This window comes from Ceratosolen solmsi, unplaced genomic scaffold, assembly GCF_000503995.2.
Source record: "Ceratosolen solmsi marchali unplaced genomic scaffold, CerSol_1.0 scaffold11, whole genome shotgun sequence".
NCBI classification, from domain to species: domain Eukaryota; kingdom Metazoa; phylum Arthropoda; class Insecta; order Hymenoptera; family Agaonidae; genus Ceratosolen; species Ceratosolen solmsi.
This window is the reverse complement of record NW_011948416.1, coordinates 9,258,718-9,272,942: the sequence shown is the minus strand read 5'-3', so window position 1 is coordinate 9,272,942 and position 14,225 is coordinate 9,258,718. Positions and strand designations below refer to the sequence as shown.

General features: G+C 29.4%; 1 protein-coding gene across 1 annotated transcript; it reads left to right on the top strand.

Moving 5' to 3' along the window:
• Window positions 1-8,670: 8,670 nt before the first annotated feature.
• LOC105359280 (skin secretory protein xP2-like) lies at window positions 8,671-12,856 on the top strand. Its single transcript, XM_011495834.1, has 2 exons — window positions 8,671-8,759; window positions 11,958-12,856. Exons 1-2 carry the CDS (start codon window positions 8,748-8,750, stop codon window positions 12,600-12,602), a joined length of 657 nt encoding a protein of 218 aa, XP_011494136.1. The 5' UTR covers window positions 8,671-8,747; the 3' UTR covers window positions 12,603-12,856.
• Window positions 12,857-14,225: the final 1,369 nt, after the last annotated feature.

Below are 14,225 nucleotides of genomic sequence, written 5' to 3'. Positions count from 1 at the left end.
ACAATTATGTCGTATTAAAATTAACATCACAGTGATTAGATAACATCTACACTATAATGATACGAGATTGTGCATTACATCAAATGTAAGACGATTGAATTTGAATTAAATAATATTAATAAGATATTCGTTTTGTTTACGATTAAATTATCAATTTTCAATATTTATAATTTGCTATCATTTCGTGTTTTTATGTTAAAGATAATATTGAGGTAAGATATAAGATGGCGAGTAAATTGTTTTTTTTTCTTCTTTACAAATCAATTATTGAATAGTGAAAAGTATATTAACTTTTTCAAAATTTATATTCTTTACTAAATTATTCTCTTAATTATTCGAGTTCCCGTAAAATACGAACTTCAAGAACATCAAAGTGAAATTATGAATATAATTTAATATCTCGGTATAACATAAGTATCGCCATATTAGTTAAGTAAAATATAAAAAATTAAATTAAAAGTTATAGGTTAAAATCGTTATATAAAATAATATCGTTATATAAAATCGTTAAATAATAATAATATTATTTTATAATCGATTTTTAAGAATTTCTATAGATTATATTATATCTATTGCACACAGTTCTACAACTTAATTTTTTACAATTATGGTGTGCTTAAATAAAATATTACTGAAATATCGTTCAAGTCATTTTGTTTATATGAAAATTTAGATTTATTACAAGTGCATTAGTGTATTTAATGTTATTTGACTATATTTACTTTCTCTTTTTAAACTCTTTATAATAAGCTTAATTCGTATTTTTGCGCATTAAAATTTAATCGCGTTGTAGAACAAAATATATTTTACACGAAAAAGAAAAAAATAATTTAGAAATAATGTTAGTACAAAAATTTATATTTTTGAAATACGTTTAATGCATTTTAAATTTAATTTTAATTTTATTTGTATAAACTGTATTGATAAATATATAATTTATACACATATGATCTTCAATACTATTAAACAAGCCCTTTCTCCACGTTTGAACATTCCAAGTAAATTTAACGTACCGTGATTAATTTTTCTATTAATTTTATTTTTATAAATTATTTATAAGACTTTTTTTAATTAAATTTATTAGATTAATTTTCTCTTTACATTATAAATTATTTAATAATCTCTCGGTTGCCAAAATATAATAAAGATTATTTAAAGGTTCACTAAAAAAAACTATTTAATATCTTAGCAATAATATGAAGATAAATATAATATTTTTATAATATTCGAAGTATTTTGTGAATAATATTATTAACGGGATTTAGCATTAATTAATTGTTATATTGTTATTTAAATAAACATTAAAATTTTCAAGCAAACATTTTGAGAGATATACAATATATTATAACACAAATAATTTTAGATTGTTTTGGAAGGAGAAAGAGTACAAGAAGTACTAGTTTTATGTTTAGTAATAAATTCATATGTCAATTTTGTTTAAACTAGGTAATGCACTGTCTAATTGTACCATGAAGTTTTAAAAGCTACTATGTGTTACTTTCTATTGTTGAAAAGAAAGTTATGGTTTCTCTATTTACTATATTAAGTTAAAGAGGTATAATTATATCTTTGGACGTAAATAATATAATAGTTTAAATTATCATATACAATTAATAATTTTAAAGTAAAAATTATATTTTGCTTAAACAATTTTTAATGATTTAGAAAGTACAAAGTTTGTCAATATTTATAAGATTAATTTTACACATAAACAATTGATAAAGCTCATTAATATTGCCGTCATAGTATATAAGATATTGGGAAACTGTTTTATGGTTATTAATTATTTTTATAATAAATAGTATATTAACCTCCGTTTTAAGGGAAAAGATCGAAGAAAGAGAAACCTTTATTCATGTTACGAAATATAATTTAACTGTATCTTATAAATATGTAATTTATTAATGAAAAATAACAAGTTTTATTGAAATACTATTGCATTTCACTATTCTTAATCCGATGATAATATTGTACGTCACGCCTAACATTAAAATAATCCTGAGTAGCTTCGTTGCGGGTATAATTAAAAATTTTTTCTCTATACTGAAAATAAGTTTTCTGACTATATGCGTGTGTGCGCGCGCGCTCGTATGTGTCTATGGATGTATGTGCGTGCGCATGCATGCATGTATGCGTGCGTTAGTGTGCGTGTATGTATTGATGTATGCATGCATGAATGTGTGTGTGTGTGTTAGTGTGCGTGTGTATATGCGTGGGTGTTAATATAATTTAATATAATATTTTTTTATATTATTAAAATTAATACCTTAAATTTTTATTATTTCATATATTATATATAATAATAAAACAATACATTAATAAAATAGGAAGCTAAAATTTTAATCATTATTAATGATTAAAAATATTAAATAAGAATGTATTACATTGACATGCTATGAATATCACATTTATATGATAATTTTTATTGAGTGTCGTCACATTATTCAAATAAGTACGTGTCACTCAATAGATTAATACTATACTAATGTGTGTGTATGTCTAATCGATATGTTTTAAATTTAATGATTACATTATATAACAGAAAATATTTCCAACGATATTACGCTTTACCAAATTCATTAGATCATAAAGTAAAGAAATATTTCAAATAAAGCTTGATATATTTTTAATTATAGAATATGTTTTTGTTAACATAGACCTAGATATTTATTCCGAAATGTTAAAAAATAAGTGTATTTTTTTTTTAATGTATAAAGTAAATTAATTTAAAAATATATTTCATGTTTGGGTGTAAAGTATTACTCGATTATGGTCAATTTGTAGTATCATAATATCCAGAATCAAATAAATTAGCAATAGTGAGAGAGATTTATTATCGATAATAGAATTTAAATAATTTTCAGGTGCTTGTAAGCTTATAAAGAAAACCACAAAACTCTAATTAAATGTGGATTTTAATATCAATGAATCATGCCAAGGAACAAAAAAAAAATTCCAATTCATTATTAGAGAGTTTGGTTGATAATTAATTGCCATCTAAATGTGCATATAAAATTTGAGATTTAATGCGCTGCTCTACTAAACTCCGAAAGGAAAGAATTTTCAAAATGCGACTGAGCATCCGTGCTCCGAATTCCCGAAAAGACAGGCAGTTGGTAGCGAAGGATATGCGTTAGAAATAATGGAGTTGAAGGAAGTGTAGGATGTAGGAGCGGGATGTAGGAGATGAGCTCGGACCAGCTTGATAATCCGGGGCTGCTCAAGCCTAATTATAGCTTCTATTATGCTACGCATAAAGAGAGAGAGAGAGAGAGAGAGAGAGAGAGAGAGAGAGAAAGAGTGGGAGTGTCGCGGGTAAAGGAGAAAGTTGGTTGTGCCGCTCGTGCCTCTGCATGTTAGGTAGGCCGCGTTGCTCAGCCCTTGGGCTGCCTCCTAAAATCCATTGACGTCGGCTACGATTATTCAATCGTTGTTGCGCTCCTGCCGCCGTTTCTGTAATTTAAGCCCGCGAGCGTTTCCAGATACGGCAATATATTATACTATTACACAGGCAGCAATTATAAATACTTGTACTTATAATAAGTTCTTGCGTTAGTTAAGGACGGAGCTACGTGCATGTTTATTATACAATGAAGCTCTACGTATTATTGATGGCGCATTATATGGATACGGAAAAGAATACGTAAGAAAACGTCGTCGAAAAAGTGGTCGACGCGGCGCTGAAACCGCTGTCGTCGTACCTTCTCGTTTTCATTTTCCAGTATTTCGTAACTCGCGCATAATTGAATTAGAACAAAAGCTCGGAGAAAGTATTGACTTTGTTGGAAAATAGCTTAATTAATTGGCACCTAATTGAATTATAGCCATTGTATTGCTGTTTGGTATATGTACACGCGAATAAATATTTGAAGATACAATGGTTATATAACTATTTTATTAGTAGCAAAATTATTTTAGACTTTGTATCGTGTGCTAAATATATTCTTATTCCTTCACCTTTAACCATTTGACGTTCGGACATGATTATTTTCGGTATCTAATAATAATGAAACAGTTTATTGGATCTTATGTATCAGTAAACAAATTTTATAATGTTATTAGTGATTGAACAAATAATTGAAGTTACCATTATTTTTAGATTTTTCATAAGTTTGTGATTATATTAAAAAGAAATTCGTACTATAATTTACGAACTTTGTACTGTTTCATTTAATACCATTGGGCAAGGTTTGAATAATAAAAAGTATAATTAATTTTAAAAAGTTATTATAAAATGACATTAAATCAATAAATTTAATTACAATTGGCAATTTTAGTAACAGAATAACAAAACAGAAAAGTGAGAATTTCCTAACGCTATTACATTATTCATAATTCGTTTGTTTTTACATATATGGATGACAAATTATAGTTTATTGTTTAAGCATTGTCAATAAAAATACTATTTCTTTCTTTTTTTTTTTTTGTTGAAAAACGAATTTATTGACATGCATAAATCAATGACATTTTCTCATATTACTAATTAATATATTAAATTTAATATAATTTAATTTCCAACTTTGCAACTATTATATAAAATTGCTCGATTTCACTCTATTTTAAGTTTAAAAATATATTATTACTATGAAAAATTGTGAAGATTTAAGAGGCTTAATAATTAAAAATCAGGCGTAGGAATATAATAAACATTTGTCAGTTTTATTTGCCTATATTTAAATATACATAAATAAATAATAACAATTCAACATTACAATTATGTATGTCGAATTGGTATGTGAGAACGTTTTGAATACCGAATTACAACCTAATTGTAAATTAAAAATAAATTATAATTAATTGAAATGTTTGCATGCATTCTCTTATTACATTGTCTTTTATATTATTTTTTACAAAAATATAAATATGTATTTCTAAAATAATCAAAGTGTGCAAGAAGTTTTAATAGTTTTTAAATATTTTCAAGAACTAGGAACAACTGTTAAAATTTAATAAAGATAATTAATTTAATATTTCAGTGTATTTTTAGACTCGTTTTAATAAAAATTGTAGTAATTAATCTTTTTATTTCATTGATTTTACTTTCGTTCAAAATAATTTATCAATGTTTTTTTACAAAAATTTAGTTCATATATGAATATTCATATTGTTCCCTTAATCCTATTCAGTTTAATGCCATTATTATTTATTGTTTTCTAAAGTAAAATAATCCAAGTTTTCAATAATTAATGCATGTATTTTTATTTTCGAGAGTTAAATAAAAGTTTTGTAATGAAATTTTTGCCTTTTAAACAAAATGGTTTATGGATTTCATCGGAATTTTTAATAATGGAAGTAAATGGTTTGTAAATTCTATAAATTCTTTGTAGTATTTTCAATTATGTAGTACATTAGTACAACATATTTTCTAATGTTCACACATGTAAAGATGAAATTTATCGGCATAAATTTTTTAATACTATATTTTTACTTTTACTTTCTTCAAGTTAAATATATAAGTGTAATTTATTTTCTATAAATGTATAATATTTGATTACGTTGAATCTGGAAAAACCTTTTGTTACTCGGAATTCTAGAAAATAAAAAATATTTTCATATTTTTATTCTATTTTCAACTTTTTCGAAATAGATAGAAGACCAATTTTATATCATTTACTATATCACAATAAGATTTTAAAATGAAATTTTTTCATTGGCTGTTTGCAAGTAAAAATAATATTAGTGTTAAAGTTTGTTACGATAAAGAATCGAAAAAAGATTTGATATGTTTTTTCAAATAGATAATAAAAAGTACATTTTAAAAAAATATAATAGATTAATTGTATTCAATTGTGCAATACAATTAGGATATACACACATACACATACATGTATAAATAGAGTTAGGTATCTTTCGTTTCTACCGTTTTTATTGATTTTTCTTGTGCAATATTATATTATTTTATAAAGTAAAACATAAATGTATCAATGCACATAAGTAATTTACTCTTATATTAAAATAGTATTATTCTTTTATAACAAAATTGTATAAAAAGATAAATGAAATTTTGTTAATAATATAAATATAGTACTGAATTTTATGTGGATTGATAAGTAAGAAGAAAATTGTTGTGATAAATTTGTTTAAAAGATATCTTTTCTTGATTAATCTATCAAATGCCTATATATTATAAAGGATCGTTCCCAATGAAAATTTTCTACGATATAATATGAGTAATTTATCTTATATAAAAATATATATATATATATATATATATATATATATATATATATATATATATATATCTATAAGTTTAAGATTTTAATTTACTATTTTATCCTTCTATATTATTAAAATGTTTCTTATAAATTAATTTATACGTATGTTTGAACTTTTACATAATTATGTATTAATTGTATTTAGAGACCTTGACAAATTATAACGTATTGATTGACATTCCAGGGTTATCGTTCAAGGTAAGCTAATTTGATGGTTTATCATCCCGTTTATAATCTATCAATAATAACTTTTTTACTTTCAGAAAAATCTTTTTAAGCAACTTTATTCTTATTCTTCTTCTTCTTCTTCTTCTTCTTATTATTATTATTATTATTAATGATTATCGTCACTCTCATTATTATAATAAATATCAATATGAAAATACAGAAAAGTATTAAATATCTTTCTTGGCTGTTGCAGTCGCATTCTTTATGTCCTTTAATGTCCTCGTAGCCTATCCGTGGTTACATGTATAGCAGCAGCTACGTTCAAGCCACGAATCATTGCCGCTGTTACTTGTTTAGCATAAGTTAAAGTTTTATAAAGAGAAAGTGGGGCTCCTCAAGAGGGAGTACAAACATACACGTACGCCTATATAAACGTATATGCGTACGTACATGTAATATATTTATTTAAATCTATATATTTTTAAAAGAATATTTATTTAATCATGAAAGATCCAGTAGAGGCTTCACGCCCTATTTCATTTAAATAAGGATAAAAGAGAAAAACAGCATATATCGTATTTACATGCTGCATGTTTAACGTATTTTACTAGGATCGTTCCGCTGGGAATGGGAAAACCTACAGTCTCGGAATTTCGCATTAATACGTCAAGTTATTTGTATCATTGTTATTAAAATGACAAATACGCATTGTCGCTATCATTTAAGAATAATGAATAGTGACAGTAATTTATCATTTCTTTTTAGCAATAAATCGAGTTATCGACCTTATTCGTGAATAAATACTAAGAAAAATTGAACGTATCATAAAGATAGAGTTTGAACTTTCCAAAATGTGATTTTAGAACTTAAATTAAATCAATTAATTACTTTTTTTTTTTTTTTTTAACTATATTAAGTTTGATCTTGCAGTGAATTATTGATTCTCGCTCTATATAGTTTATTCTATTACTGTAGTTAAGGCTTAATCCTCAATTTATTTTATAACGAATTCATCATTTTCGTATTCCTCAATATTAAATATCAGCCAATTTAATATCAGTACCTATATATTTTTATTTATTTATTTGTTTTAATGACCTTCAAATTTAAAAGTAATTAATTACATGATTACCTTCGGGTCAATAACATTCGCACTAATTTATCTGATTAAAAAAGTAAAATTGTTAATGTTATTGAAATATTCAAACGACAATCAAGAGTTTAGATTGTTTAAGAAATATCTGAAGTTTTTGACAAAATTATTATATTTTAGTTTTGGAAGTTCAATGATTTGGAAATATGCATAGTTACATCAGAAACTTTCATTTTCATCGTAGCACAAAGAAAACAATATTTTAAAACTAATTACTATACATGAATGGAACGCTTACAAGAGATAATTTTAAAAGACTATCGAGCACTGTTATATCTTAATATTATTTTAAATGTTTAGCTTGTTTATATAACATTAGAGAATAAGTATGGAGGTAATATTTAATTAAAGTAATTATGTGACACGAAGTAATAATGATAGGGCTCATCAAATTTTATATTCAGCTATATTTCAATATAATGAGATTAGTCGATCGTTGGTAAAAATTTCACTTGATTTGAGTCATTTAGCGTGAGAGCTTGGCAATAAAACTTTAATCTTTTTATCTTGATGCAACTGTTTAATTCTCCAGTGCACGACATAATATTTATTTCAGTCGCACACGATAATGATTGAGGCGTTAATATTAACGTGATACATGTATTTGATAAAATCGACATAATATATTGAAATGTCAGTTAAATCTTTGATGGTTGATATGAGAAGAATAGCAAACCCTTTGGAATATTGTTATTTACGAAGCATAGATAATCTAGCAGCTAAGGGTCATATATTCTCGTATTGCATCAAAGCAAGAATATTGAACCACAAGATATTAAAAGGCCTCGTATGTGCAAGAGGATTGCCCGGCGGTGCACGGTGACACAAAGCAGCTCATATCCGCAACCTTGGGAAATTATCAGCCACAAGTGTCTCCAGGACGTGGAGTTTGAGTAATCCGTTTTGCGCGCGCGACTCAAGAATTCGAAGGCACAGTGTATGCCCCGTGGGAAAACGGAGGCGTCACCGTAAGTAAAGTACTCGGGTTCGCTCGCCGTTACGGCAAAAGAACCGCCGCCCGTTGTAGCCGTCACGACCGCCGCCACCGCCACCGCCACCGCCACCGCCACCGCCACCGCCGCCGTCGCCGCCACAGCCACCGCCGCCACCACCGTTACGATACCCTGGAGTGGGCAGAGTCGGGCGAAAGTGCAGGTATATATGCGGCTGATTGGCGCGATGTCGGGCCAGTGAATTCGTACGTATTCGCCATGAGAGTTCAGGTGAGAGCGGGGGTGGATTGAATTTTTTTGTTTATAAACGCTGGTCGGGGGCTGCTGGTGGTGGTGGTGATGGGGGTGGTGGCGGTGGCGGTGGCGGTGGCGGCGGTCGTGACGGCTACAACGGGCGGCGGTTCTTTTGCCGTAACGGCGAGCGAACCCGAGTACTTTACTTACGGTAGCACCGAAGGCGGTATCGCAGGTGCGGGCTCCGAGGGCAGGGAGTGGTTCGGGGTGACGGGCTGGTGCTGTAGTAAACACCGACCTCGGCCAATCCGTCGATTTTGAATATGTATGGGTGAGGGATTTGAGAGAGTGCCGAGGACGAGTATGACTGATCTCGAACGAATGTGTGCTTAGGGATATCGGCGCTCGGTATTTATCTCGACTATTTGACGGATTGATTTTTTCTATTTGTCGCCGCAGCTCCGCGCGAATGGAGTGAACAAGTAAGAGCAGATGCACAGCTAATAGGTTTTAAAAGTGATATGCAAATGAGATTGTAGCTCTTGGCGAAAAAGTCTTTTATGTTCGTAAATGGTTAGTTCGCGGTTCAAATATGGAAGCGCAATATTATTCCTTTATTTTACTTTTTATTAATATCATTGATATATAATTAACTTTTTGATAATTGAGTTTGCGATTGTTCATTGTCGTTGGATCTTGTAGCTGTGATAATATCAATGTTGTATTCGAATTTATGGTGTATTAAGTATATTTAAGGATATTTTAATAATAAATGAATAATTTAATAATATTGTTCGTATATTCCAAAGTTAAATAAATAAATTAGAAGATCTACATTCCATATTTCTATTTCCGGTCGAATAATTTCACAAAGTGAACGAAAGCAGAAACAAAGTCTCCCCACACGTAATTCAATTAAGTAAAATTAATTTCTATTATAAATGTTATAAATTGGCTATAATGAGGTTATTATCAACATACTATATATGAAAAAATCATTCGACTGTACTTTTTTTTTTCAATTTTTTATGTTATTCTTTGTGAGTATGTTGCCTTACATATTATTTCATTTTATATTATTATTTTTAACATTCATTTTAAATATTATCCACTTTATATTCTTATGCACGTGTACGTGACTGTAGGGGGGGAGGGGAGGGAATAGAATCCAAAATCAATTAAGGCTGATAAAGTTTATGTAATTATTAGAAATTAGTAGATTAGAAATTAGCAGTCGCAAAAACGAGTAGCAAAAACAGCAGCAATAACAACAACAACAACGATAATAACTACAAAAAATAACAACAAATTATCGAATACGAAGTAAACTTGTACAATTTTTTATCGAAGCTAAAATAAAATAACTTAAAATAATTGGTAGTTCTAAGTTTTTCTATATCCACATAAGGAAATTTATAGCTATTAAGGTTTGTAAGTGAATTCCAACAATTTCATGAATAGCATACATAGTTCGGAGTTTCATACTTTTGAACATTCATGCAGGCCATCGCGGTACATAATTAATGCTCAGATACTTTTTTTTTGTTAATTAATATAATGGTTTCGGAAAATAATCGTGATCCTCGACGTTTATTGTAACATAATTTCTTATGTTTAAAGTCAGATGCTCTAATTATTTATTTGATGAAATATAGTCAATTTATGTGCAAATCCATAAGTAGAATTTCTTATGAAACTTAATATCGGTAAAGCCTAGATGTTTTATATTACAAATGTATGAACATTTTTTATTTCAATTACAGTTAACTGCAATTATTGTATTTTTACAAACATATTCCAGGCGAACATGGTATTTGCATAATAATTATGAGTTTTGTAATTAGTACATAGCGGCCCTTCTTTCAATGTATTAATATCGAATAATATTATAGAAAAAAAGGCATCTTGTAATTAATGAATCATTGATATCATTTGTAGGAAAATTTTCTTTTTGTAACTCTTAAATACCACATAGCGGTAATTTTTTTTCTTTTTTTTTTTTTGCAATTTAAACGAAATATCATTCTAGTTACTAAATCGTCATTTATGAATAATATTCTAATATCAATATTTTTTTTTCATCATTATATTCATTCACGTTAACTAGATTCTTTGGAATAGTCGATGTGGATTTAGATAAAAAATTGTTTATTTTAAAATATAATAAACCACGAAAAATTTGCCAAATTAATTATTTATTTGATAATAATATTGAATTATTATTTATAATTATTATTTTATAATAGGCTATGATAATATATAAAGTACTATACTGTAAAATTACATTATTGATAAATATAATAATAATAATAATAATATTGAAGTGCCTACAGTTAATTTAATTGTCGTTTGATAAGTTGAGACGTACATATTTCCTATAAAAGTGATATAAATATTTAAGAAAAACATCATAAGAAAATTGAATCAATTTTATTTATATATATATATATTATATAAATTATTATTATAATTTTTTATCAAGCATAATACGAAATGATAAAAAGAGATAGAAAAAATATTAATTATAAAGATTGAATAAAAAATTTAATTATAGAAATATTTAAATGTAAGTAGTAGATGAATCAGGTTTTTGTCAGGCGAGCTGCGATGTCATAATAATTATATGATTACTGAAAATATGCACATTGCAAACATGAATATAAACAATTCTTTCGTATGTTCATAAACTGTAAATATTTACGTTATGGCAATTATTCTGTAAGTATAAAATTTAAAGTGCAAATGAGGCATTAATATAACTGTTATGAAAATTCGAGGGTAATAATACAACATTTAGAGGAAGAATATAGTAAAGTTGTTTTCCAAGTAATTGCCAAATTCCAAAGCATTTGTTTCAATTTGTCTTATTAATAAAGAATATTTTACTAGCCTAGCCATAATGTATAAATGCAATCAAACTAAATATGCGATGTTCCTCGATACATCGTATAAAAGGTTTCCATAAATTTTTTGAATACCCGTCAACTATTACATATACGGAGTATCCAAATAAATGATAAGAAAGTTGTGTTGAGCCGCAAACTTTCCTTCGAAATGAAAAGAAATGACTTGTAGCCTATGATGAATGTACCGATGTACGCTTAATGCACGCGCTGTTATGAATCACAATGCAGGTCGATAATTTAAAAGAAAGAGTCCCTCGTGCAAAGGCGGTGCACGAATTCTAAATTCCAAGTCCATTCATTATCAATAATTTCCATTCGCCTGCCACAGACAGCAGTAGTCCTCGTCGTTCTTGTCGGCCTGGCGTCAGCCCGACCCGAGCAACCCTCCAAGAACAAGGCCGTCGACCCCGAGAGCAACGCCGAGAGCAAGGACAGCAAAAGCAAGCGCGGCCTCCTTGACCTCGGGCTCGGCCACGATTTTGGTGAATTTGAGGCCGGACACCTTGAGCTCGGGGGCTCAGTGGGCGACTCCCTCGGCGTTTCCCTCGGCGAGTCACCCGACGAGGGCCACATCTCCGGCATCACGATTCATCGTGAGGTGAAGGTGCCGGTGCCAGCGCCGTACACCGTCGAGAAGCACGTGCCCGTGCCCTACCCCGTCCACGTGAAGGTGCCCGTCGACAGGCCGGTGCCCTACCATGTGCCCGCACCGTATCCAGTGCCCGTCGAGAAGCACGTGCCCTATCCCGTGGAGAAGCCCGTCCCCTACCCGGTGAAGGTTCCCGTTAAAGTGCCGGTAGCCGAGCCCTATCCTGTCCACGTGCACGTCAAGGTACCATACACCGTTGAGAAGGAAGTGCCCTACCCGGTTAAGGTCCCCTATATCGTCAAGGAGTCCTACCCGGTCTATGTGCACGAGAAGCATCACGACGACTTGGGCGGAGGCTACGGCAACCTGCTGCATCATCACTGAGGGGGCCCGCTTGGCCCGTCTCTGTAAATATGGACGAACGCGAATCCAGGATGAATTGTCCCGGGCTCGCGTGACGGGAATGTGCAAGACTTCTATCATTCAACTTCTTCTATCTTGTAGATAGTCTCGACTGCGCGCAGACTCCTCATTTTGTCACCTTTTTCATTTCAATGGCGATTAGCTGGCGATTGGCTTATTACACATGTGAATTTCCTTGTACGAGCTTCGAGAATAAATAATATTTTTCTACGATATTACAATTTGTCACTCTGTCTATTTTATTTCTACCTCTTGTCCACATGCTACTCTACGTTTAACGCACGCCATTTTATTTTATTACATCGAACATATATGATTTTCTGCGACCAGTTAGGCTCACTCAGTCAGGTGCTCACCGTAGATATATTGAAATACATAGAAAATATTAAGGAGATGCAATTGGAATTTCTGTTTTATAAGGTATTTTTATTTTACAATCGTGGAGCAAGAAATTGATGTGTATATCTTTGAATTTTTTGCGAGTACGAAATTCATGATTTATATAATAATACGGATTTATAAAAAACGATTGCGTTGAATGAGAAAAAAAATTAATATATTCCATACATTTATGGGTACGTTAAAACCTTCGATAGATACTCATTCTTTTCTTTTTTTTTATATTTTTTTTTTGTTTTTTGTTTTTATGAATTTATACATCATAATATTTAGGCGAAACACGGTGAATAGATAATTTCACTAACTTCGTTAAAATCTACGTTCTATTTATCCGAGGTATTATTGGTGCAATCTAGAACGGAAACGAGTCAATTTGTATTTATAGCGCGTACTCGTTATAAATTATGTAAATTAGCTTTAATTTGACGAAATAAAATTGTTCATCGATCTCAGAAAGTTCGGATTCTAGTAATTCTTCAAGCTTCGCATTACTTACATTAATTAAATGAAAGTTAATCGACATCTAACTTCGCTTTACATTATGATTTATCAATTCTTCCAACGATGTTGTTAAATGCTGTTGGCCTTTCTCTCTTCGAAAAATTCAACCTACGATTATTATTTACAAGCTTTACAAGCAGTGCAACTTCAAGGGTATATTATATAAAAAAAAAAAAAGTAATACCGACGATAATATATAGTTTCGTCGAAGCACCACCAAATGAAATTTGAAAATCACATTAGACATATAAATTATTTCGTCACAAAAGTTGCAAAATATTTCATTCAGTTTGATCAATTTTATCGAATCAATTACTCAAGCCAATAAAGAATGAAATTATTTTATAGAACACTTTTCGATACAAATCGAATAAGCTTCAAATATATATTCACAGATCGTTTTAGTATATTGTCGATTTAACGGCGTTTCTCTTCCAGGACATCCGAACCATCTAAAATGTATATTACTATTTAATCTACTATTTAATAATTTTTCACGTCAGTCAAGGATTGTAGTATTTTGTTATTATACTATTATTTTGAAATTCTTAAACGATATTATTTGAAAATTTTTTTTTTTTTTTTTATGAATTTCATAGTGTTTTATGAAATCCTTATAAATTTAACCATAGTATATTACTTTTTTGTAATTCATTGAAACTAACGGCCAATGAGAGAAGAATT